The sequence below is a fragment of the Mauremys reevesii genome, linkage group 3 (genome assembly GCF_016161935.1).
Source record: "Mauremys reevesii isolate NIE-2019 linkage group 3, ASM1616193v1, whole genome shotgun sequence".
NCBI classification, from domain to species: Eukaryota; Metazoa; Chordata; order Testudines; family Geoemydidae; genus Mauremys; species Mauremys reevesii.
Window position 1 is genome coordinate 44,323,541 of NC_052625.1, and position 27,003 is coordinate 44,350,543.

Here is a 27,003-nt window from a genome sequence, read left to right on the forward strand (position 1 = left end):
AAGGAGAATTGTCTGTAAACAGAGTTTCAAGTGTTACCTCCTGCAACACCACTATTAAAAACATTTTTTTGTAAGAAGAGAAAAATTATCCAGTGGAAAATAAAGAATAAAGATTCCAAGCTTGTTGATAAACATTCTGACTTTTCTTTGTTATCTATTTGTGTTATGGTAGCTTCTGGAGGTCCCAATCCCATTGGTCTTAGCACTCCTTGCCCTGATGAGTTTGCAGTCCTACCACAGGTCTGTCTGTGATCTCTCAGCTAAGGAGAGAACACAATAATTTTATGCCTGTCAATTAATTGCAATTAACTCAAAATAAATGAACTCTATTAAAAAAAAAGAATCACAGTTTTAATCGCACTGTTAAACACTAATAGAATACCAGTTGAAATTATTATATTTGTGGATGAGTACCCAGGCACCAGCGGGAGGGGCTCGGGCCGGGCGCTCGGGGGGAGGGGGGGGGGGGGGGCAGGGTCGGCCCCGCCGCCGGGGGGGGGGGGGGGGGGGCGGGGCCCGGGGGGGCGGGAGGGGTGGGGGGGGGGGGAGGGGGGGGGGGGGGCCGGGCGGGAGAGGAGGGGGGCCGGGCCGGGGGCGGGGGGGGGGGGGGGGGGGGGGGCGGGGGCGGGGGGGGAGGGGGGGGGGGAGGGGAGGGAGGGAGGGGGGCGGGCGCTGGGGGCGGGCGCGGGGGGGAGGCCGCCGGGGGGGGGGCGGGCGGGCCGGGGGGGGGGGGGGGGGGGGGAGGGAGGGCCGCTCGGGAGGGGCGGGCTGGGCGGGGGGGCTGGCGCGCTGGGGGCTCGGGGGCTGCTGGGCTGCCGGCTCTAGATATTTTTGGATTAGTATTAATACAGTAGTTGTATGAGGTGATTTGAAAAATACTATCTTTAGTTTCTTTTTTACAGTGCAAATATTTGTGTAGTGGGGTGGTCACCAGCTCCTGCCTTGGAGGGCTGCTGCTGGGGAAAGCAGCCTAACTCAGCTGATTGAGGAAAATAGCCACAGCTGGCCTTATAAGAGACTGGGAGCCAGGAGCTCAAACACTCTCCCTCTAACTCTTGAAGGAGAAGGGCCTGGCTGCCTAGGACCTGAGAAAGGTACCTGGAGCGAAGCAGGGCTGGAGAAAGGCTAGGGGAGCTAGGGAGCTCCAGCCTGGAGAACCCCCAGGCTGCAGGCCTTGATAAAGGCCAGGACAGGTACTGGGGCTACAGAGGGGCTGCCTTCGCCTACCCCAGGCTACAGGTCCAAACCCCGCTTTGCCAGTGATGAATGGCGTGTACGCTGCAGTCTGCCCCAGTGAGAGGGGGCTAGATCAGTGGCTCTCAAACTTTTTTTCTGGTGACCCCTTTCACATAGCAAGCCTCTGAGTGTGACCCGCCCCCCCCCCCTTATAAATTAAAAAAAACCCAACACAAATATATTTAACACTATCATAAATGCTGGAGGCAAAGCAGGGTTTGGGGTGGAGGTGGACACCTCGTGACCCCCTGAGGGGTCCCGACCCCCAGTTTGAGAACCCCTGGGTTAGATGGTGACTGGCAGTAGCCATATACTGAGGCGAAGTGGGGATGGGGGTTGGGGGTTCCCTGAGTGGGGAAACCCAGATTGGGGGTTGCTGCAGTGGGCTGAACCCCTGGGTAAAGGGCACCAGGCTCTGGGAGGGACACGGGGGCCAGCGGCAAGTGGGACACCAGCCTGCAGAGGGTGCTCCAGAGCTGGAAGAAGAGCTAATTCCCAGGAAACCAGCAGGAGGCACCAAGCAGGGGTGAGTCTCACACTGCTACAATTTGTAATAAAAAAATAAAGTGGGCACTGTACACTTTGTATTCTGTGTTGTAACTGAAATCAACATATTTGAAAAATGTAGAAAACATCAAAAAATAAATTTAAATTGATATTCTATTAGTGTTTAACAGTGTGCTTAAAACTGGAATTAATCACAATTTTTTTAATCGTTTGACAGCCCTAATTAATTTTATAAGCTGCCACTGCTGATGTTTAAAACTGTATATAGAGATAAATCTAGCTATATTCGGGACCTCCTCTTCAAGTGGTCTCTTCACATGTCTAAGTACTCACCCCTGCCAGGTAGGCCGAGAAAAACTATGCAATGTCCATCTCATGAAGTTTTCCCATCAATTCCCACCTGCATTGGTAGTACAGCCTTTTCTGTGCTGGCTTGTAAAGTATTATATTTTATACTTAAAAAAATTTTTTTTAAATGTAGTGGCCCAAGCATTTTAACTGGGGTATGGGAGGGTAACTCAAATTATGTATTAATACAGCCAATGCACAAACCAAGGTTTCTTTTTCAATTAAGCTACTCTGTCAGGCAGGATTAGTGGACAGCTGAGTCTGATTAAAATTAAGAAAAACTCAAAATGCAGTAGGCATGTTTACAATGAGAAATTACTTGTCAGTCTAGCAAGAAAACCAAGTTCATTAATCTGAGGTAGCAGAACACCCCACTCTGACATCTAACTCATTAATATGAGCCCAATATGAAACTGCTTAGTGTTGCTGAGAGAAGCTTGATGTGAGTTTGTCTTGCAAAGCCTGTCATAAGGCAAGAATTGCTTAAAAAGAGCACTGCTGCTGCTTTTAACTCTAAAATTTCTTCTTAATGTGGACATGCTTAGTTTTCCATGTTTAACAGTGACCTCTCATCTACGCTTCTATACTGCATTTAGTTGAAAAATTTTACAATAAAAATGTTTCTTAACGGTTGCAAACCTGAATGTTTTCTCTGCTCCATGTATGTGGGGTTTTGTTTGCCAACAACTTTAGATCTTGGATAGCAAGTCTTTTCACAGCTTTCCTTGGGTCATTTTTCAAGTATTGCAGCAAAAGCTGAATCTGCAACAATAAATGTTTAAAATATTAAGCAGGATTCTGTAGTTAAATTAGTTTGTTTTTTTTTAAAGTATAAGTTACAATAGAGAAATCCTTTCATAAAAGGCTCACAAGATAACTGTATGCACATGTATATTCAAAGCCTTCAGGACTGCTCAGAGCTCAGACAGCAATACCGCTAACACCCAAGAGCTGGGAGAGCAGTCTACATATTGCCATAAAAATGGAGCACACCAGGTATCCTATTGTGTTTCACGTTGTCTATATCTAATATCAACAGTGTCTTCTGAACAGGAGTAGCAGTTACAAGCAACCTCAGACAGAGTTGTTCTGTTAGGATAAAGGCTGCCAGTGGTAGATCTTGTGGTCTAATGTGGCTACAAGGGAAGACCATCAGATTTTCATGTTTTGTTTTTCAAAGAAGAATGAGTTAATTCAATACCACATTTCATTTATGTATGGATTTACTGTGTGCTCATCACCTGTCTGGGCCCACAGAGTTACAACTACATAAGAGGAAAATGTTCCTCCTTTAAGCTGAGAGTGTCACTATAGTTCCATGTCTTGACTGATATTTGTAATTTACATCAGTGGGTTCAAGTGCCTTTGAGACTCCTTACATACAAGATTTTAGATGTACATTCATTTTTCTAGTCTGCAGATAAAAGATTAGTTGGGATCCTCTCCTTCCCCCAAACCCAATCAGAGAAGGCAATAGGGTGAGAAGCAGGGGCCTGCAGACAAGCAGAAAGACGTAAGAGCGCCAAGAGAAGCAGGGTATCAGATGTTATTGCCCCTTTTAAGGAAGAGGTTTTTTGGAGGGGGTTGAAGAGACAAAAAAAATTATGTGGCAGTTTCTAGGATACTTCTCATCAGCAGGGGCATAGTAGGACAGAACACAGACTACGATTTAACTATTTTTGCCATCAGAAAGGAACTGACCTGTTTAAGCTGTTTTGCATTTTCAAATAAGGGATTACCTTTAGAGCAATTAAGTGTTACCTGTTTGGGTATGTCCACCAAAGAAGAAGCAGCAAGCAAGGTAAAGGTGTGGAGAGTAACAATGACCATCTTGGTGGAAGGATAGGATGTTACCAGCTGCTGGAGAAGCTGACGGGAGCTAGAGGCCAGGCTGGCATCATGGTGCATGTGCTGTAGTATGGGGATCAACTTCAGCTTCAAGTCCACTGGCGTGGCTAAGCCTAGTGCATGGAAAGAGGTATTCAGGTGCCAGAGCAGTTCTCAATGAACCCTGAACTTTTCAAATACTACATTTAAATGACACTGGTGACAGAGACAAAAGCACAGAAAGTCAAAGTAAAGGCCAGTAGTGGGAAGCAGCAGCTAAATTCCTGAAACAGCCAGTCTCTCAGTACTAAACAGACTCCACCAACCCATTAAAGAGCAGTACTGTCAGTCTCCAAGGAGACGGGGACCCAGCCTTCCTCAATCAGAACGGGCTTAAGAATGGTTGGGCAAAGTGGCTGGGAACCAATTACTCCTCCTTCGGATGTGCCTCAATTATATTAATAGTCGTCCTTCAAATTAAATTACATTATTCCAATTATAATAAAGGAAAAGAGACCACCGTTGTTATAATATTTAAGTCACTGCAAAAGGCTCAAGACAAGAGCAGCCTTGTCAGAGAATAGATGCAAAGAGAGAAACCTAGAGATTCTAAGTCAACATAAAAACCCACATTACATAGTATTTGGACATGCTATACCACACACGGATTCAGTTTACCAAATACATTAGAACATGCTTTGGACATTCACATTCAAGCTGTAGTCCAGAGCTCTGCCCTGCATCAATCATTAGCTCACTTAACTTCACGCACCTGGAATGTTTCAGGGAAGCGTAGGGATGAGGGAGCAATGGATTCTGCAGCATTTAAACATTAGGAGGAACAATACTAAAATAAAAAAACCTTTTCATTTTCTTCCCAGTATTCAATACACCTACATACCCTGAATCATTTCACTGATTTTGTTACAGATTCCTCCAGCAAAATCCCTGTGAAGAGAAAAGACAAAACTGAACTTAAAATTGTGACTCTTATGGTTTAATAAGAAAACTAAGAGGGACTATAAAAAGCAGAATTATGCTTATGAACTTCAAGATTTAAGAGTAATTTTGCAAATCCAGAAAGACACATTTGTTTGCTTGACTGAAATTTGCTGCTACTAGTCAACATCACAGAATAGTACATTTAGCCACTTGTTGCATAGTTTCCATCAATCTAGACTTTCAGACAGAGATTATAGATCTACCAAGTCTAATACTTGGCCTAACTACAGAATTGAGTCTCTTGCCCATCTTTATCCGCACCAACACAAGTAGGAACATTTGCTCCAATGCTAACATTCTTTTAAAATCACTATATTATGTGTTAAACAATGTTATTTGCTACAAGTGCTCTTTTGTAGAGACTTAATTTCTAGGGAAAGACTGGTACAACCAAAAGCTTTCCCTACCCTTGTGTAATGCTATTTGAACAACAGCAAGAAGTTTTATTTGACCCCAGTCTTTATTCATAGAACAAAATATAGGGTGCTCCAGGTGTAATAGACAATTGATTTAAAAAAAAAATAGGTTAATGGGGTTGATTACTGAACCTGCAGGATAAAGGAGTTTTAGGCACATGCTCTATTAAAATGAGCTACTAAGATTACTGTGATTTTTATGAAACTCTCCATAAACAGAAGGGATGGTTCTTTCAAACCTTTGTTTAGGACAGTTTATTGTCACTTAGTCCCCGCCCCCAAAAGAAATCAGGGAGTCTGCAGTGTAGACTCCCGGGAGGTGGAAATTGACTCAGGTTTTGTTAAAACACAGGTAATGTAATGCTATAGAATATTTTCCTCTTAAAATTGCACAAGATGGTTTTGAGGATTATTTTAATGAAACCCCACAACCTATACAGTTCACCATTAGTGCTTGCAGGAACTGTATAAAATGGCAGTTTGATTTGGAAACACACATTGACACCCATCTTAAATGGAGTCCACTGAATTTTTTTCACTTAAAAGTCCAATTGTAATTGCCAGATTCACTCACTTTCCTGACATTCTTAACATTTTAAGGAGTAGGCTGTAGGAAATTTAGAGTACCACCACCAACTTGAAATACACAAAAGAAAATATTTAAAAAGTTGAAAGTAGTTTCAGACACTGTATCTGCCACAGAGTCCCCTTGCCACTTCTTGCCATTTTATAATCTCTCTTTTTTGAGGGGGATCTTTTAAATCTTCACCTCAGTGAAAGAACTCAGAAAAAAAACAAGGGTAACTGACTATAAAGGAAAAATGAAGCAAAATACTGTCTAAAGTACAGAGCAAGAAAATGGAAAAAAAAATCCCCTTGAATCCCTTTTAATTACAGAAATCTTAGGGATTACATTTAAAAAGGAAAAATTTAGATAAGTGATTTTTTTTTAAGTTGACATTCATTTAATTAAAGTTTTTTCCCCTTATATTTCTTAACTTCTCCTCATAGCTTTAAAAAACAAATACAAGCAAATTTCAAATGAGATTAAAATGCCCCAGCTGGGGGTGGTTTTAAATATGATTTCAAGTTTCCTGCAACATTCATGCTGTACATTATAAATGGTACAGATCTCTTTTGTATCTCCCTATATATGGCATGGCAAGTACTGCAGAAGGTGATCCTAGATTTACTGAAGGACAGTGAAGAGTCCTACTGTATTAATAGCGCTTCCACTCCTTAAAATACAAATAAGAACACAGAAGAATTTACAGCTTACTTTGACTGTGCAGAAAAGTTAGCAGCAGCAAATATAGCAGCTTCGACCTCAACATTATCATGGGAATCCAGGCTCTGGCGAATACTGTGATGTGCATTCTTCCTTTCTGGGATTATGGATGCCATACTCCCCAACATCCTACAGAAATAAATCACAGCAGCATCAGAAAACAGCTAATTCAGTGTGTAGGGAAATGTGAACCAGAGTGAAAAATCAACTATGAAGATAGGAATTAGATATGTAGTAATTCCTTTAAGAAAGCTCAGACATATATAATATATCGTCAAAAGCTTCCTACCTAGCACAAAACTCTGTGCCTTCCTTCTCCTCATAACTGCTTACTGAGGACAAAACCAACCAACTGTAGATTTTTTTTTTTAATTGCTGAACCAGCAAGTAATTATAATTAATTTATCAAGATGTGATCATGACTTGTGCTGACCCAAGACATCAACTGAGATGCCTACACCAACAGGGCTCAATTAAAGTTCCAGAAAATTTAAGGGAGGAAAGCAGTGGAACCACAAGTCCTCTTTCAGGGTAAGGTCTCCCACCCTTGGCAGATCACCCAAGCTATCCAAGGAGGCGCAATTTACTCCATGATGGTTTGTGTGAATCCAGTCTGTTACCTCTAACATTATTAAAATTACACAAGTTTTGACTGTGCATTTCTCAGTGGCTTTCCTAGGAGTTTACACCTTGTGCACTACTTGGATAATGCAGGGGAACTTCCTCCAAGTTCACATATCATTAGGACAATGGGCAGAAAGTTTCAAGGGTAGATGTAGAGGAAAAAAAATCTAAAATGATCAGTAGAAATGGTGAAAATAAGTCAGATACAAAATTTAATTTTTTTATATACAAGTCAACAAATTATTCCAGTTTTGTACAAGCAGTACTGGAACCATACTGGAAATTTATGCAGTTTGTGATCTCAATATATCAAATGCAAGTGTTTTAACATAACATACATGTTTTATACACTCCAGGAGGCAGAAAACACAAGTTAAGGTACCTGTACATGCAACCCACCAATACTGCATATACAAGATGCAGTTTTGCTCTCTGATACATCTACGCAACTCTGACTATGTCAAATAGATATCTAGTATCCTCCTTATTCTGGTCACAAATGTGTTACCTTATTCCCTTTAAAACAGCTGTCTTGTACTTTCGATAAGAAGAAACTGCCTGCTTTTCATTCTTAATGTTGCAGAATTAATTCCAGTTTTTAAAGACTCCAAAGAACTGATGAACATTTACTTTTCTAACTAAACAGCTGTTACATAAAAACTTGCGATAAGTAGTTTTAAATTAGAAAGACATACCTCAGTGTGATTGCTCGGGCAACTGGATCATTGCTATGAATTACAGAGAAAACTCTTTTCACAAACTCATCCACATTCAGGATCTTCTCTAAGTGCTTTTCACTCTGCTGAGTAACTTTCAGGACACACAGCCTCAAGAAGTTGTTTCTATTGGAAGATATATACACACATACACACACACACTTACTTCTGTGTAATGGAAATTCACAAGCAGGCTGAGAATCAGAATGATTATAACTGATTTAAATTAAATTTACAGACCACTACAAAACACCCTATTTTACAGTTGTTTTCTACTAGGATTAGTATACGTTTTGGGCTCAATCCTTTTCCTACTGAAGTTAATGGCAGTCTTGACACTAAATATATTGGGAGTAGTAGTACTGCAATGAGGTCTAAATGGATGCAGGTGTCAGTGGGACCTATGTTTGCCATATACACCCACACTTAAGTACTGTATCCTGCAGCTGCTCCGTACCCAGAACACACCCACTGACCTTACCACAAGTACAGGGCTAGCTGCACCTCTGCCCCTTTGTGGTCTTTGAGTGTACTACACCTCATGCATCAGGACTCATGCCTGTATCTATCCCGGGCTGGAATTCTGCAATTCTTCCACTAAGACTGAACCCTTGGCCACAATACTGTGTGCATCAATTACCCTGCAGGTTCGATTAGGTCCAGCACTGCAGTTCTTCCCTTGGGGAGCTGTGATGATCACACGACATACTGTTTATTTTAACAGTGGAAACAAATAATTTAGAGAAAAAGGATTTCAAAACTAAGTCTACATACATGTCTATTCCACCTAAGCCCTATCATTCTGTGATAATGACCTAGGCAGGCCTAGCTCCTTCAGATGTCCCAGCATGATCCCCATGTCTGTCTCTCTCACCAAACCACTCCCACCTCTCAAGAGTGTGTCCTTTTTCAAATTGCTATAGTCCTGTTGATGGCTGTTGTATGCAATCCTTTTCCAGTAATAGCATTACCTATTTAAACAACCCTCAAGTGTTTGGCTCAAGATAAGCCACTCAGTTTCCTTCCTGCTTGTTTTTTCCCTAGAGCCCCCTGTTAAACTAAACCAATATATTCATATAGTAAATATCCCAACAACCAGGTCAATATACAATATTCATAAGTTACAGAGCAGCCCCAATTCTGTCACATACTTCAATGGGAACTCCTCATTTGGAACAGCTACAGCTCAGACTTTCATTATTTATATCACAAATAATGTTGTTTCATTGCTGATCAATTAGGGAACATGGTTGTTTGAAGTTGTGCAATGCTCCCTTCCAACCTCATTTGGCAGCTGCCTGCTTTGTCTAGTGCTTGCAGGAAGAGCAGCCCATTGGAGCGAGCTGTGGGGGCTTGGAACCAGGGTGGGCCGGCAGCCCCCTATCAGCCCCCCGTTCCCCTAAGTTCCCTGTGCAGCAGCTGCCTGCAGTTCAGCTGCGTCCCTCCCCCCACTGCCATGTTCTGCTCCTGCCCTCTGCCTCTGCTCCCTGAGACTCCTGCTTGCTCTGCCGGGGGGGGAGGGAAGGAAGAAGGGAGCTAATGTCAGGGTGTCTCCCTCCCCCTGCTCCTGCACCCCGCTTACCCTATCTTCCATAGAGTAGGGGGGACACATCAGAGTTGCAGTTTCAGCAAGCTGATCTAATTAACAAGGCAGTGTACTTAAGGGAAATGCGCACATCTCCCTCCATTCCTGCTGCCTTGCAGAATCAGGCCATGGCTACACTTGCAAATTTGCAGTGCTGCAGCAGGGTGTGAAAACACACCCTCTCCAGCACTGCAAATTGCGGTGCTGCAAAGCGCCAGTGTGGTCAAAGCCCCAGCGCTGGGAGCGCGGCTCCCAGCACTTTACGTTATTCCCCACAGGGAGGTGGAGTACGGACAGCGCTGGGAGAGCTCTCTCCCAGCGCTGGCGCTTTGACTACACTTGCACTTCAAAGCGCTGCCACAAGTGTAGCCATAGCCTTAGAGAGTTAACCCTTGAGGTTAACTAGCCAATTGCTAGTTCATTATTTAGCAGTAAGGGAAATATCCAACCCTCTGACTCCTTCACCTCAACCAAGCTTCACAATCATCACCACTGTGTACCAGTATTAAATTGTTTGTTTAAAACGTATACTCTCTCTCTCTGTGTATTATATATATATATATAAATAAAAGAGAGAGAGAGAAAGAAAATATATTTAGTCTGCTGAAAAAAATTTCCCTGGAACCTAACCCCCTCATTTACATTAATTCTTATGGGGAAATTGGATTTGCTTAACATTGTTTTGCTTAAAGTTGCATTTTTCAGGAACATAACTACAACGTTAAGTGAGGAGTTACTGTAGAGAACTGATGTGTTTTACTCTTCTATACAAGATCTCTGAACCTGTTGATGTTAGAGGTTTGCAGCAGTGCATCTACATTGCTGGCTAATCAACAATGGTTGTAACAGTGGTTAAATTCCCACTGCCAACAAGGCTTTAGAAGGACAGAATGACAATGCCTTCAATTGTTCATTACCACTCCAAACCACTAAGGATGATGTCAGCTGGCTCAAAACAGAGTCCATCCAACACTCCTTAGACAGGATAGCAGCTGTGAAGTAGGGAAAGCAGGAAGATTATCTAGGCTTTGAAGGAAAATGGATCAGAGAAAATAATTACCTGAGGATCAGGAATGTGAAGCAGTACAATACTTACCCAACTCTGAAAACGTCAGCCAGTTTTAAGAATGCAGAATTAATGAGAATAGGGAATGGATATTTCTGAAAGAGCCTGGGAAAACGGACAACAGCTTCACATTGCTCCCCAAGTTTTCCAGACCTGAGGCCTATTTGAAAAACAACAATAATTATTATTTTCTAGCAGTATAGCTATGGTTTTCTCTGAAGAAAGACTGAAAAACTTGAGATTATCTAGAGTGGAAATAAGATGGCGCATGACTGAAATCTAATATAGAAGGTAAATTGGGCTATTTACCCTCTCAAGTAAAACTCAAGGGGAAAGTTAATGAAATTGAAAGGTAACAAATCTGCAACTGATAAAAAAGAAACACTCCCCACACATGCACAATGCAGTGAACCCACAGAACCCATTGCCACAAGATACCATTGAGGCGAAAAGCTTAGCTGGATATTTTAGAAAGGATTGGACATGTATATGAATATTGAGAACATCTATTACTCTTGGCCCTGATCCTGAAAACACACAAACACACATTTAACTTTACTCACATGAGTAGTCCCATTGAAGACTACAGGACCACTCACATGAGCAAAGTGACACACATGCTTAAGTGTGTAGGATCAGGGTCTTGGATAGGATAAAACATATATACATTAAAATAGGTAAACTCTCGGGGTTATTTTGAGTTTTCTGAAAGTGTACAGGAAGTTAAATGTTCTTTCCGCAGAGGAAATTTAAAAAACTGACATTTTAAATACTTTTATGCACTGTTTAATGTCTCTTTTGGTCCTTACCTATTGAAAACTGTCTTCCATCATTAACTAGTGAGCAGGATAGCTTTCAAGCAAAATACAAATATACTCATAATTAACACTATTTAAAAGTTGTGAGAGTAGTCACTAACTGCACTACTTTTTGTTTCCTTTTTGGTACTACAGAAGTCAGTTCAGGAATATGCTTGACAAATATCACTGAGGCATTAGATACACAGAATAAGGACAACAGAGCGAGCACAATCTTGCAAATTCCAGGCCCTGGCATCCCCATCAGTTCTTCTACAGACTTCAGTCCACATTCGCTTTAGTTAACAGTTGTTAAACATGTATATTGCTGTAGCGTGAGAAGGCTACAACCAGTTTAGGTCATGTTGTACTTGACAAGTTCTGAACTATGGACTGAATAGAATTATTTGTTTTGAAAAAAATAATGTGAAGAAGTGCTCCTGGATTCATCACCAACACTAAGCTCTCATATATATCAGCATCCAAGAACACTTTCTATCATTTCCAGTTGGTTAGAAGATTCTGTCACATCCTGGCAAAGATAACCTGGCCTCAGTTACTAATGCCTTCATCACCTCATCGGACTACAGCAATGCAACATAGATGGATGTGAAACCTTCAGTGCTTAGGAAATTCCAACTGGTACAAGAATGCTGCAGCATGTTTCCTCAGCAACACTGGCTGCCACAAACAAATCAGACCTGTCCTCCACTCCCTACACAGGTACGCAATAGGCTGATCGTGCACCAAATCCACACTACTAGAAGCTTTTGAACAGACAGCAAAGTCTTTTTATTTACTTGGTTTTTATATTTTCTTCTCTGGAGTCTGGACCTTGGCCAAGAATCTGGACCTTTATGAAAAATATATTGATTACCCATGATCTAGACACAAGGTATCAGGGCTTGGCTACACTATAGCTTGCAGCGTGCAGCAGGGGTGTGAAAACACACCCTCTGCGCAGCTGCAAACTGGCTACACGCGCGCCCAGTGTCAGCCCAGCGCCCAGGCAGCGCGCTCTCAGCGCGCTGTCGCTTCCCCACAGGGGGGGGAGGGAGGAGGCTGGGAGGATGGTTCTCCCTCCGCTGCGCTGGCGCTGACTTCACTTACTCTCAGCGCTGCGCTGGCCGCAGCGCTGAAATGCAAAAGCAGCCTAAGGGCAGGTCTCCACTCCAGAATTACTCCAGATAAGTTGCACCTATGTCATTCAGGGGATGTGAACAATTCACACCCCAGAGCCACGTAGTTATGGCAACCTCATCACCAACATAGCTACTGCCTCTTGCAAAGGTGGATTAACTTTGAGGAGGTGAGAGCTCTCCCCTCACCTTAGAGCATCTGCAGCTGTGCTGATGCAGTGTTTTTAGTGTAGACCTGCCCTGTGAGATCAACCAAAGCTCTGGGACGAAGACTGTGGTTAACAACTTCCCTTCCCCGGCACAATAGGGGTACAGCTCATCCGTGCAGGACACAGCGATTGCTCAAGGGCTGGCCCAACAAGACAGCGCCATGAACTTTGGCAGGAACTAAGGGCCACCACAAGCCACCTTCTGCTATCAGTCCAAGGCCCATTTCTGTGATCACACAGCTACACAGACAGGTCTAACTGAATTAAAGCCCAACCCAGGGCACTGGCACGCGGGGAGCGGACGCGCAGGGGACAGCGGTTAGTCGGGCCGGAGGGTGCACAGCTGGGGGGGGGAGGGGCGGGAACGGCAGGAGAACCCACACGGGCCAGAATTCCCGCCAGGCACCCAGGGGGCTCAGTCACAGCAGGGGAGACGCCCCGCGCGCCCCGACCGTACGTTCTACGCGGGGGCGGCACAATGAGGCGGGGCTTCCAGTCCGTGCCGCGCATGCGCCGTGCGCTGCCACAGCAGGGCCGCAGGCGGCTTCCCCCTACCTTTGTCCAGCTCCATGAGGGCGGAGTTCGCGTCCAGCTCTTGCTCGCCGTAGCCCGCGTCAGCCAGGAAGGACTTAGCGCCGGCGGCCATAGCGCTCCCCGCTAGTAGCCTGCAGCACGGCCCGTAAACTCTCAGTGCGCGGCTACCAGCGCCCCAAACAGTCTTGTGCAGTTGCGCATGCGCGAGTCACCACACCACTGACCGGGTTACAGCGTGCGCACGCACAGACACGTTCCCGCCACCGCGTCTGCGGACGCATGCGCTGTCACCAGCTGCACACGTGCGGACTCAGCTAGGCTCATACTCCCGCCCCTGGGTCTGTCGCACATGCGCAGCGCGCTCCGGTAGGTGTGCGTGTGCAGTGACCGGCCTCTACCCACCGCTTTAGCGCCCGCAGTATCTACCATGGGGGCGGTGGAAGTGGGCGTGGTCTCGTGGTCCCGCCCCGGAGCCGCTGTCCAATGGGAGACAGCGGGCGTGGCCTCTAGCCCCGCCTCCGTCATGCTGTCCAATGGGGAGCGGGAATGGAGTTGGGCGACTTGGCGGGTAATTCGGGTGGCGGGAGTGGAGGGTCCGTGCTGTGTTCGTGTCCCGGCCGCTGCGTGGTTAACGGGTCATGCTCTGCCGCTCGCTCCTCCGCCGGGCCCAGGCCGGGCCGCAGCGTGAGTAACGGATCGCGATCCTCGGGCCCGGCCCTCTGCTCCCCGGGATCCGGGAGGCTGGATCCCTGTCTCCCACTGTGCTGAGCCCGCATCGCCTGGGATTCCCCGCCAGCCGGCCAGCCGGACACCGCCTCCCCGGCCCCGGCCCCGGCCCCGACGCGAGGGGGTGGGAGCCAGGGCCCCGGTGGCGGGAGGGACCGATGCACGGGCGTGTCCCCTGCAGTGCGGCCCCTGGTGCTCTGTCCCGGCTTGGACGGCCCCATCGCTGCGGCGCCCCCTCTCTGGAGAGATCACCCCACGGATGGCTCTGTCTAGCCGGGGGAGGTGCTCGCAGCTATCCATGATGATGGGGGTTTGTCGGGCACATCTCGATAAGACGTTTCTAACTAGAAACGTTAGAAACATTGGTGTACCATTTGCTATACCATTAGCTACATTGGTGTAGCTAATGGTATAGCAAATGCCCAGCACAAGTCGTGGATTCTTCTCTTTAGTGTTCAAATTATGACTAGTACTTCGGCTCCATGGCTAAGTGCAGAACCCCATCAACGTGGATGAGTCCACAAAATGTGGACAAGACCTCTGACCCAAAGAAGTTAGTGGGTTTGATTTCAGCAGCTTAAAATCCTGATACATATGTATTCTTTTTCTTATTTTTAGGTCTGCCCTTGCAATATCCCCTACAACATCTCTTGAATTGCTATCAGTGTATTCAGCAAGATGACCACCTTTCTTACGGAGAGATGGGAATGCCAGTTCCTCCTTTTGGTTGCACCTTTTCTACAGGTAAGTGTTCTTTTTGGAAATTAAAATACTATGCTAGAGCCAAAGTGTTGCGTATAAAGATGGACAGATATGGTAACCGTTTATTTTGAATGTTGTTTCATAAAGAGTTCCTTATTTTATATCAAGGACAAAATAGACTAGACAGTTAATGACATATCTATCAGAGCAACCAATAACTTGCAATGAATAAGCTCTTAGGTCAAAAGGTTCCATGCCACTTTTCAGGTATAGATGCTATATACAAAAATCCATTATTTTTCTAAGGTGAACTGAGTAACACTATGATTTACTTTGATATAATAGAGCTATGCAGCATGATGGACTATGGAAAGGATCATGGAATTTTTATGCATTTTAATAAAGTGTGCTCAGTTAAAGAATTTAAATACATTTACACACTTTAACAGCTTTTGATTTCAGTCGTATCTACGGTGAAATATGTCTCGTTGATGTGGAGCTAAAATTAGGCCAGTTGGTCTTGGTTCATAAGTAACTAGGACCTGGAACAGAGTGAGTAGCAGTAAATGGAAACTGGTGAGGAGGAGGATGTGCTACTAAAATCCCGTATGTATCCCTTCTTACTAAATAAATAACAAAAAACCTTTTAAGTCTTTCTGTGAATGTAGCATAGGTGAAAGTTGGTGACTTATTTGACAGCTCTGGATACTGAAATCCCTATCTGCCAGTATAGCACCGACATTAGGTGTGCAAGTTTTTCCACACTGCCCCTTCTGCCCATGTCCCAACCCTGGCCTGAAGGGACCACCAAAGGATGTAGAGGATAGTTAATTTTTTATATTTATTCAACACTGTGAACAAGGTGACAGTCAGTAGGAAGAGTGGTTGGATGCTGGCTTTGTTGATGAGCATACCTTTCCTTGAAAAATGAACTAAGCCAACTCATTTTCCATGAACCATTGGGCAGCCATCAGATGGCCATGGCTATTGACCACTTCACATCTGGGCTGGGTTTGTATCATCATCCTTGAGAGGAGACTTTGGCAGCTCATTACTAGTTCCCTGAGCAATCCAGGCCCCCATATATGCTACTTAATGCAGAGGTCATGCTAAAAACCTCGCAACATCAAATGATGATAGGGTATCTATTTCCTCTACTCTTTGGAATTTGTTATTTTGTCTGCACTATCAAACCATTTTGTGTAAAAGTAATATTTCAACTAACAGATTTATTCAAGGAACAAATATATTAAATAACCCAAATTACTGTGACACTGAGTTAACAAATCCAAGACCTTACTGTGAATCTAGGGAGAAACTTTCTTTCTAAAACATTTGACTCATAAAAGTTAAAGGAGAGTTAAAGGCTCACTTTGCATTTAGAAGCTGTAAAATTCTGGGATAAAATAAGTCAATAGAATCATAGAAATTTAGGGTAGAAAGGGACCGTGAGAGGTCATCAAGTCCAGCCCCCTGCACTGACGCAGGACCAAATAAACCTAGATCATCCCTAATAAGTGTTTGCCCAACCTGTTCTGGGCAATGACTTGGATCCCACAACCTGCCTTGAAAACCTGTTTGAGAATTTAACGACCTCATCATTAGAAAGTTTTTCCTACAATCTAACCCAGGGGTTCTCAACCTTTTTTTTCCCTGAGGTCCCCCTCAACATGCTATAAAAACTCCAGGGCCCAGCGGGACAGTGGGGAGACTTGGGGCTCAGGGCTGGGGGTGGGGCCACGAACATAGGCATAGTTTGACTTCTATTGGGTGGGGCGCCAATGGGGCTTGGGCCAGCTCCACCCGGAAAGGTCCAGGAAGGCAGCACCACCTCCACCCCGTGACCCACCTCAGCAGACTACCCAGCCTGTCTGAGTTGTGTGTGGTGGGAGTTCAGCTCAAAGAGTTTGAAAACCACTCAGGATACAGAGAGGGGGTAGCTAGGGGCCGTGTGCAGGCATGGGGGTAGCTCGGGGTACAGGAAGGGAGTAGCTAGGGGCTGTGTGCCAGGAGGGCTCCCTTGTGGTCACTGCTCTCCAAGGGCTCTGCTGGCCACAGAGCCCGGGTCCCCCTGCCTAGGTCGCTCTTACTGGCTGGCATGAGCTGAGGAGCAGCTGCAACCCCAGGCCCCAGCAACAGAAGATGGAACACCATGGCTGCCCGCTCCATGGCACCTGCCAGATCAGCAGCTGCCCACCTTCAGCTTCCCACCTCCAACATGACCAAGAGGCAGGGAGAGGAGGAAGTGGGGGTGTGTGGAGCTGTCCTTGGGACTGCTCCGCTCTGGCACTGCGGGGAGGAGGAGCAACCAGTGCTCAGGGCTTCAGCCCCATGACTCCTGGCTTCAGCCCCGCGGTGCGGGGCCCCAGGGCTCCCAGCTTTAGCCCTGCGGTGGAGAGTGCTGGGGCTCCCGGCTTTAGCCCCATGGCAGGGGAGGCCAGGGCTCGGGCTCTGGGTTCCAGCTACAGTGACCCCCCAGAAAGGGCTCAAGGCCACCCAAGGGGCCATGGACCCCCAGTTGAGAACTGCTGATGTAACCTAAATCCCCCTTGCTGCAGATTAAACCCATTACTCCTTGTCCTACCTTCACTGGATATGGAAAACAACTGATCATCATCCTCTTTATAACAGTCCTTAACATATTTGACTTTTATCAAGTCCCTCCTCAGTCTTCTTTTCTCAAGACAAAACATGCCTAGTTATTTTAACCTTTCCTCATAAGTCAAGTTTGCTTAACCTTTTATGATTTTTGTTGCTGTCCTCTGGATTCTTTTCAATTTATCTACATCTTTCCTGAAGTGTGTCGCCCAGAACTGGACAGAGAACTCCTGATGACACTTCTCCATTACCAAGTAGAGCAGAACGATTATATCTCATGTCTTACATACGACACTCCTCTTAATACACCCCAGAATATTAGCCTTAGTACTTTGCACTTGTCTTTATTGAATTTCATCTTATTGATATCAGACCAATTCTCTAATTTGTCCATTCTGATATTCTTTATAAACTACTGAAGCAGCAGTGGACTAGTAGTTAGAAATATCTGAATTCTAATCGTGGCTCTGCCACCATCTCACTGTAGCATTTGGCAAGTCACGTAAGCTTTCTGTTTTCCCTTTGGTAAAGTGGGCTATTCATATTCTGTTATGGAGCATTAATGTTTATATAGTGCTTTGAAGATGTAAATTGCTATGTAAGTGCTAATTACTTTTCCAAAATTGTGCAATTGCTGTATATTCTATTTAAGTAATTTGTTTGCAGTTCTCTTTTGGGAAGGAAACATTGTGGTAGCTATTTAATATAAAAAAAACATAACTTCCAATCATTTGTCTTTCAGCTTCAGATTTGCAGCATGTACTTGCAGTCGCAAATGAAGAAGGCTTTGTCAGGCTTTATGATACTGACACCCAGAACAGTGGCCAGCAGATCTTTAGAGGTAAATATAATGCAGAGCAAGATCTGAACTTGATATAAAAATGGGCATGATTTGTTAGAAGCAAAGAGTGCTTTTGCTGTGTTGACTAATACTTAAATATGGGCAGTACTTGCATTCCTTCTTTGTAATTTCCTGGCTTCCGTTTTTAAAGCAGTAGCGTGGGCATGTCCCCGGTATTGCTCTTCTAAACAAATTGTGCCATGTTGCTCTTAGGACCCATGAAAAGCAGTTGACGACAAGCAACAAAATTTAGTCATTTGAATGTTGGATTTAAAAAAATGTTCATAATTCTCCACAAGTGAATGTCACACTTCAGTGTGTTTCCAAGATGCCTACATTTTGCATGGTCTGAACTAATCTTAGGTTTTGTTTTTCCTTCAGAGTGGCTGGCTCACTCAAATGCTGTCTTCGACCTTGCCTGGGTGCCTGGGGAACACAGGATTGTAAGATGACTTGTGCTCTCTGACTTTATTTTTAGTGGACTGGTGAATGACTGCAAAGAATGACTAAATCATTTCATTTCTTCCCCTCAAGGTTACAGCTTCAGGAGACCAGACAGCCAAGGTGTGGGACGTAAGGGCTGGTGAACTGCTTGGCATATGTAAAGGTCATCAGTGCAGCCTCAAGTCAGTTGCTTTCTCTAAATTTGAGAAAGGTAAATGTTCGTGTTTCTCTTCCCATTTTTTTAAAAGTAAATCTTAGTGCTGATGAGCTCTGTGGAGGCCAAAGCTCACTGTTTGTAGCACAGGCAGTGCCTGAGTAGGCTTCCTCACACTGCCCTTCCAATGTAGCGCAACTGTGTCCAGTAGAGACCTCCTCTGGGGTGAAAGGCTGGTTAAGTTTCCAGTCCCACTCAGTTTTAGCGATCTCAAGGCTGAAGGTGTCAACAAGGGTGTCTGTGGTAGATAGTTATACATACGGAACTGTAGCAGGGGTGGCCAAACCACAGTTTGAGCCTCATGCGGCTCTTTTACAGTTAAAGTGCGGCTCGTGGAGCCCCCCTCATGCTTCCTCCTGCTTCTCTGTCTACTGGATTCGGGGGTGGGGTGCAGCTCGGGCTTTCTGCCCTGCGGCGGGGTGGTGGGGCTAGGGGCTTCTCCTCTGAGGGGAGGGGGGGTGTCAGGGCTTCAGCCCTCCAGGGCGCACCTGCCAGGGCTTGGGGCCTCAGCGGGAGCAGGGCTGATGCCCCAAGCCCTGGCGGTGCCTCCTGCGGGGCTGAAGCCCTGAAACCAGAAGGCAAGCCCTGGCTCTTGAACTTCAGAAGATTGTCGTATGCGTCTCAGAGGATCAGTAGGTTTGGCCACCCCTGAACTATAGTAAGATTAGCTACTCCTGCTCGGGATACCAGAAAGCAATTTAATGCTGGTAACTTCTTGTCATCGCTAACCTGAGCCAAATTTAAGCTATTAAAGTTGGAGGTCCCCATAGTCATTCAGTTCTCCTTGTATATTCATATGCTGCCATCTTCAGTTATTGCCTGTGGGTCAGTTATAATAAGGACAAACCCACCAATATCCTTTGCCAAACAGTACCAAGCAGCAGGCTGCCTTTCCTCAGATTCTAAATCTATCACCTTAGCAGTGAGCCTGCAGCCTTGAGATGTGGTTGCCAGGTTTAGGGCTAGATGAGGCAGGGCATTGTCACAGAGATGGTGTCGCCCTGGCTTCAGTTAATCTAAAATGAACACTTGTAACTTTTTGAAGCTAATATATATGTTTCCCTCAGCTGTCTTCTGTACTGGAGGCAGAGATGGAAACATCATGCTCTGGGACACCAGATGCAACAAGAAAGGTAGGTGAGCTTTCAGATGTGTGTAATGGGGCTGGTGGTTTTTGTTCTATATTGGGGCTTATTCATTGGGTTGATACAGTTCATTGCACTACAGGCAAAGCCCCTTGAACAGGATATGGATAATTAGGGAGGAAAGCTTCTTTAGTGGAAGAAAACCAAGGATCTGATTTCTCTGTATTTAATGGGTATTGCCACTTTCATGGGACTCTCAGATTTGCCTAAGTCTCTGTATTGATATGTTTTATGGGCCATAATTACAGAAATGTAGGGCTTGAAAGGGACCTTGAGAGATCATCGAGTCCAGCCCCCTAAGATGAGATAGGACCAAATAAGCCTCATCCCTGACAGGTGTTTGTCCAGCTAATCTTAAAAACCTCCAGTGAGTGGGATTTCACAACCTCTCTTGGAAGCCTATTTGGTAGTGTAACTACCCTTATTGCTAGAAAGTTTTTTCTACTATCTAACCTAAATCCCCCTTGCTGCAGATTAAGCCCATTACTTCTTGCTCTGCCTTCACTGGACATGGAGAATAATTAATCACCGTCCTTTTTGTAACAGCCCTTAAAATATTAAAAGACTGTTTTCAAGTGCCCCCTTGATCTTCTTTTCTCAAAACTAAACACACCCAGGTCTTTTTTTAACCTTTCCTCTTAGATCAGGTTTTCTTAACCTTTTATCATTTATCATTGTTCTCCTCCAGATTCTTTTCAGTTTATCTACATCTTTCCTAAAGTGTGTTGTCCAGAACTGGACACAGTACTCCAGCTGAGGCCTCTCCAGTGCCCAGTAGAGCAGTACAATTACCTCCCATGCCTTACATATGACACACCTGTTTGTACACCCCGGAATAGTAGCCTTTAAACTGCATTGTTTACTGATATTCAATCTGTGGTCCACTATAACCCCCCATTTCATAGTTGTGTGTTTGATTTTTTTCTTTCTTTCCTAAGTGCAGTACTTTGTACTTGTCTTTATTGAATTTCATCTTGTTGACTTCAGACCAATTCTCCAATTTGTTAAGGTTACTTTGAATTCTAATCCTGTCCTCCAAAGTGTTTGCAACCTCTCCCTGCTCAGTGTCTTTCAACCAGTTATACACCACCTTTATGATCATTACATCCAGGTCACATTTCCCTACTTTGCTTATGAGAATGTCATGTGGGACTGTGTCAAAAGCCTTACTAAAGTGAAGATATCTCTTGTCTTGCTTCCTCCCTATTCGCCAGAAATCATGTCCAAGAAGGAAATAAGGTTGATTTGGCCTGATTTGTTCTTACACAAATCTATGCTGGTTATTCTTTATAACACCATTATCCTCTAGGTGTTTACAAATTGATTGTTTAATAAGTGATCTGTTGTTCAGAGTTAGAGTTGCTACAAATTGTTCTCAGCTGCTGATCAGGGCTTTTGCTGTCCAGACTCTCAAGATGCCATCTGGAGGAAACAGCTCTTGGTGCATGCTGTTCTCCATGCTTCCACTGTACCAATGCTCTTGCCAATCAGTTGGGGACTTCAACTCACTGGATCAGGCAGGGGGGAAAAATTGTTAGAGAAATATCCAAGACTGGAAAGGAGAGTGTGTGAGGGTTCGGGCTGTGAGCTGGTAGATGTCCTAACTGCTATGATTTCAGTGAGTACTATCAAAAGAGGAAAGATCTGATCCAAGAACTAGCTGCCTGAGATTTTACTTCACAGTTGTCTGACTCTCATGCAAGAAATGACACCATAACATTGGTTTTAAACCTCTTCAGCACTGACACGTGGGCAAGGCACTCTCACTAAGCTGCACCATATGTGACAGAACTCAGGCTAGTTGTAGACCAGTCAGATGGCTTTGTAAGGTGCTCAGACACTGTGGTGATAGGTGCAGGAGTGGTGGATGAACAGAAGACTGAGTCTCCTCAGTGAGATTTATCAACTTCATTGTATTTGGAACCAGACTGGAGAAAGCACTACAAATGTACGGTAGGAGCAATCCTGCACTGGACTAGATGATCAGATGTATTTCCCCTCACAATTTAGCTAAGGTTAATGAAGTGCTATGTAAGTGCTAACTTTTAGAAACTTGACACACCTCATGACTGCATGTTGTTAAATCAACAGGATTTAAATGTATTACACAGATACTTCATTAGTGAAATTAATTGTAGAACTCACTATCCTAAAGGGCTAACCATAGTTTGCACTTCACTTAATCAGGAAGAATTTAACCTGTTGAAGAGTCCTGACTGTGTGGCAGCTATTGCAAATATATCCTCATGTTCTTTATTTCCTGCTTCTAGTCAGCATTAGAAATAATTGAAAATGCTTGTTTGCAGAGTATATGAATGAAACTAAAGGTCACTCTCAGTCACTTCCTAGAATGTATTTCCACTCCGTGTCTATTTTTATTAAAACTATGGCTGTAAATGGGAGCTAATCTAGCAGTAATAAGTGAGGCTTCCTGGAACTGTCTTTCAGATGGATTTTACAGGCAGGTGAATCAAATTGGAGGAGCCCACAACATAGTAGACAAGCAGATACTCTCCAAACCAAAGAAGAAAAAGCAGAATCACAGAGGACTTGCCCCTTCAGTGGTAAGAATTTGGAAGGTGAAAGAAATCTAGGACTCTACTTCCCAAAATAGCATTTTGTGTTGTGGTGGCTTTGCAAAGTAAAGAACAGGAGAGTATCTCAACTGGGGAGAGCTATCTAGTTTGAATGGGATAGAAATGCTGATAAACTTATATTGTTTTATAACCAGATGCTGTGATCAGTTTGGGTCACATGTGTGGGGAATTAACTATGAGATCCAGTTATCCTTGAGCAAATCACATGTTCTTTCCTTGCTGGGTATGCGCTTGTGTTTTTACTTTGGCGGGATCATTACTCCATTCCTAGGCTTCTAAGATTGGCTTTTTCAGGAAGCTGTTCACACTGTCATGCTTTGATATTTATAACTCATGGGAGTAAGAGTTGTGCCTATTTCATCCGCTAATGCCATGGTGCGAGAGCTCTACTATGTCTAATCTGTGAGGAGTGTTTTCAAATCTGAGCCCAATCCCATTGACCTCTGTGGGAATTCTACTTGCGGGGCGCTTGCAGGCTCAGAACCCAGTGTCCTGAATTGCTACTAGCACTCCTGGGCCTCCTGCCTATGGTGACTAAATTGCTGGGCAACAAAAACTTTGTGACCGTGGTGGAGTCCAAGGACTGAGCTGCTACTAAAGCAAGACTGAGGCTGGTTAACAGTTTGGCAGAACTCAGAAATTGTCTGTCTGGGAGGGAGAGTGAACTGATTTCCCAAACATTCATGCTGACCTTGAACTTTGCAGAGAATCTCTACGGACTCTGACAGAAAACAAATCGCTTTCTTTTCCTTTTAGGATTTCCAGCAGAGTGTGACAGTGGTGCTGCTTCAAGATGAACACACCCTTATCTCTGCAGGAGCTGTCGATGGGTAAGGAGAGAGAGAATGGATTTTTTTTCTGAGTTAATCTGAATTTTCCTCTCAGCGGCATGGGCAGAAACTGAACAGAAATTGTATGGGTCCCAGTAGATTTTACATATTGCTTGAATCAGAGTAAATTGCTGGTGAACATCTCAAGTGTTACTGATTGTCCATCTAACAAAATCGAGAGTAGACAATAAGAGCCATGAATGGTTCTAACAGGAGGCAAGCTCAGGCTCTGGTATTCTGGCACATGGGCGGATGAGATGCCTTGTTTAACTGCATAAGGAAATTCACTCTACTTGCCACTTAGAAAGGTCTCTAACAATGTTAATTTTAGATCTAAATGAGACTTGATAGCATCACTTTTAAGGAAGCAATGCACTATAATAGCAATTTTTCATCTGTAGAGTTTAAAATCCTCTACAAAGGTGAGCAGGCATTTTCCCCATGTTACAGGTGGGAAAACAGAGGCAAAGAGCAGCTAGGTGGCTTTCCCCAGATTGCTTAGGGTATGTCTACACTGTAATTAAACACCTGTGGCTGGCCCATGCCAGCTAATTTGGGCTCAGGCTGTGAGACTGTAAAATTGTGGTGTAGATGGCTCAGGCTGGAGTCTGGACTCTGGGACCAGGTGACAGAAAGGGTCCCAAAACTCAGACTCCAGCCTGAGCCCAAACATCTACGCCACAATTGTATAGCCCTGTGAACCCGAGCCAGCTGATGTGAGCCAGCCGTAGGTGTCTAATTGCAGTGTAGACAGACCCTAGGAGGCCTTCTGACTCCAGACCAGTGCTGAGTCTGCTGGATTGCATTACCACTTCTGAATGTGTTTCTTACTCCTCCTTACTGGGGATTTAAATTAGTAGGGCAAGCCATGAATTTTTTTAAAAAATTTGGCTTGGAAAGAGCTCTCCTGTAAAGGTATGTTAAAATTATGGGCCTTATGTGACTAATCTCTTTAAAAGCCTGGTGTCCTAAAATGGGTTGTGATGGTGAACCCAAGGTATTGCTGCCATTCATGACAAGTGATTGAGTTTTCTTTCAAGCTTCATAACCAAGTACCAGATGGATGCTGGTTTAACTGATCTTGCACCTCCATTTTTGTTTAGGGGAAGCTGTCAGGCTACTGGGTGGAAATATTATTCTTCAGATAATGAGCTGCGGCTGGATATGTGTGTGTGTGCAGGATAAAAAACTGTCGAGTTACAGAGGGTGCATTTTTGGGGTGTGAAGTCTGTTGGTATATGTTGGAGTGCTAATAAACTGTCCTTCTGGTTAATATGGAGACTACCTTCTCGGGCTCTGATCCTGCAATCACCTCCACATGGCCAGATCCCTGCACACAAGCAGAGTGCTACTGAAGTCAACAGGGCTGGGGCCCACCTGCATGGAGCTCATTGCTGGGTCAGGGCCTTCATGACAGAGACCAAGGAAGACGCTTGAAGGTCTTTTTCAGTATGACTGTCAAAATATCAATGCATCCTCTTTATTTTAGTTTTCATCTGAGAAAATTAACTTAGTTTTTTATCTCATTGGGTCAAATTACATCTCGATTCTCTCTGAAACCTAATTCTTGAACTGGAAAACTTCCATGCTGTAGCCTTAAATATATTATATTGGTGGCAAAAATAGAACATTCTGGAAAATGAAAGGCAGCCAATGACTCCACTGCCTAGCCCAGCAATCTCAGTTGTCATTCTCTGAGCAGGCCTCTGCTCTGGTTTGCTTCAGTCATGCTGCATTTCTAGATTCACTGGATACAAGTGTGGGGAGCCATCCTTTAATTGCTGTAGAATGCTTTTATCAGCTCTGTGTAGCAGGTGTAGAAGGAGATGCCTGTATCTTGAATTTCAGTGTAATCAAAGTATGGGACTTGCGCAAGAACTACACCATGTATCGGCAGGATCCAGTGCCGTTCAAGTCATTCTGCTACCCTGGGATCAGCACTCGCAAACTGGGTAAGCAACTAAATGATGTTACTCCTAAAAGTTGCAGGTTGATCTGAAAAATGATGTAAAAGAAGATGGCTTGGAGGGGGTTCATGTCTTTCTTGTGTCAGTGATTTCCAGATCTGACTGGCCTGGTTTAGCAGGACTTTTTTTTTAAACAGCCAGCACCATAAATTCAAGCAGAGATCTGAAAGTCAAGCTGTTTCTCCTGCTTCTGTATCATCAAACCAGTAATAATAACTCCTGTGGGCCTTTCCAGTGGGATTGCACAAAAGTAACTGGGTGGAGAACATGGTCCTGCAATTTGAACTTAGCTAACTTGGTGATGATGAACGAGCTAAAACCAAATTCAGCTCCTTCTCTCTTTGCTTTGTGGGTTCTGCAGAGCCAAGAGGAGTACCACACAGTAAAACTTCTATTGGTTAGAAAAGTAAGCAGCTCTAACTCTGAATACACACAGGGAGCAGATCTATTGAATAAGAAGGTGCTATTTTTACATGGTAGCTTTCATGACTAGAACCTCACTTTAAGGCCCAGCTTATTATAAAAATCTTGATTTTGTTTCTGTTGCTCTGCACTTACATTGATTAAAATCCTTGTATCCTAACTCCACAAGAATAGCATACTGGATCGGAGCAATGCTCCATCTAGTTCAGTATCATGTGTCTGACAGTACTAGTCCAGTACCAGCTGCTTCCAAACAAGATGAAAGAAATCCTGCAGCAGGCGGTTATGAAATAATCTGCACACAGGGAACGCTTTTCCCTAACCCTGGAATCCTAACTAATCAGTTAGAGGTTGGCTTATACCCTGAAGCATGAAGTTTTGTGTTCCTTCCAAAACTCTTGGTGGTTATTTATTTAATCTTTTGCTGTGTATAAATCTGGATGTTCTTGTTACCCCTGTAAATCCAACTTTACAAATGCCTGTGAGATTGCTGCTTTTGAAAGTCCAGCTTATATAGGTGAGATGGATGGTTTCTAAACTTCTCCATAAAGTCTTGGGAGAATTCAGGGGTGAGAATATGCTGCATCAGTTCTAGGAAATTTGATCCTCCAGTCACTGTGCCCTCTGAAAAAAAGAATATCCCAGTAATCACATGTAATAGAGATGCCCAGAATTGTGCCCAGAAGCCTCCACTTGTTTTTTTTTTAATTACTGGTTATGCAGAACTTCTCTTTCTGTCTCCAGGATATTCTAGTCTGGTTCTGGACTCCACTGGTACCAGTCTGTTTGCTAACTGCACAGATGACAATATTTACATGTTCAATACGACAAGTTTAAAGACCACTCCAGGTAAGAATGATACCTGTGGAAACAGTTGCCAAATGGCTAGACTGACACTGTAAAATGCAGCTTTTAAGTTTCAGCCACAAGTTAGGCACCTGCTAAAATCTGGGGTCAGGATGGCTCAGGGCATTGTTAAAGGGATATAGACCTCTTCTTGCCCATCTAGTTCAAGTTGGGTCGAGGTCAGTAATGAAAGTAAAGTTGATGCAAACGGATGATGATTTGGTGGCCTGTATGAAATTAGTTTGGTCTCAGCCTGGATATCCACATCGCAGAAACCACCGTCAGAACTGGCACTAATTGGAACTGTTTGTTGGCAGTTTTGGTAGAGTCCAAGGATGGGAAAAGTTTATTCTGACTTTTAACCCTTGCAGACTGA

At 44.3% G+C, this 27,003-nt stretch overlaps 2 protein-coding genes across 4 annotated transcripts in view; one reads left to right on the forward strand and one right to left on the reverse strand.

Moving 5' to 3' along the window:
• Positions 1-13,446, reverse strand: part of INTS7 (integrator complex subunit 7) — a 37,664-nt gene extending 24,218 nt beyond the window's left edge. Inside the window, exons 1-7 of the mRNA XM_039529413.1 lie at positions 13,316-13,446; positions 10,646-10,775; positions 7,944-8,090; positions 6,616-6,753; positions 4,820-4,866; positions 3,853-4,052; positions 2,731-2,853 (exon numbers count right to left, since the gene is read on the reverse strand). Coding sequence (XP_039385347.1) covers positions 2,731-2,853; positions 3,853-4,052; positions 4,820-4,866; positions 6,616-6,753; positions 7,944-8,090; positions 10,646-10,775; positions 13,316-13,406 — 876 coding nt within the window. The 5' untranslated portion in view covers positions 13,407-13,446. The remainder of the gene's footprint in view (positions 1-2,730; positions 2,854-3,852; positions 4,053-4,819; positions 4,867-6,615; positions 6,754-7,943; positions 8,091-10,645; positions 10,776-13,315) is intronic.
• Positions 13,447-13,531: 85 nt separating this feature from the next.
• Positions 13,532-27,003, forward strand: part of DTL (denticleless E3 ubiquitin protein ligase homolog) — a 33,498-nt gene continuing 20,026 nt past the window's right edge. The window contains exons 1-10 of one of the 3 annotated variants that reach the window (XM_039529415.1): positions 13,532-13,660; positions 14,639-14,764; positions 18,063-18,161; positions 18,543-18,604; positions 18,696-18,816; positions 19,887-19,952; positions 22,413-22,528; positions 23,318-23,391; positions 25,240-25,343; positions 26,526-26,630. In XM_039529415.1, coding sequence (XP_039385349.1) covers positions 14,722-14,764; positions 18,063-18,161; positions 18,543-18,604; positions 18,696-18,816; positions 19,887-19,952; positions 22,413-22,528; positions 23,318-23,391; positions 25,240-25,343; positions 26,526-26,630 — 790 coding nt within the window. In that variant the 5' untranslated portion in view covers positions 13,532-13,660; positions 14,639-14,721. Of the gene's footprint in view, positions 13,661-13,831; positions 13,979-14,638; positions 14,765-18,062; positions 18,162-18,542; positions 18,605-18,695; positions 18,817-19,886; positions 19,953-21,439; positions 21,583-22,412; positions 22,529-23,317; positions 23,392-25,239; positions 25,344-26,525; positions 26,631-27,003 lie in introns of those variants that run through there. The other 2 variants (XM_039529414.1, XM_039529416.1) reach the window with 2 other exon arrangements.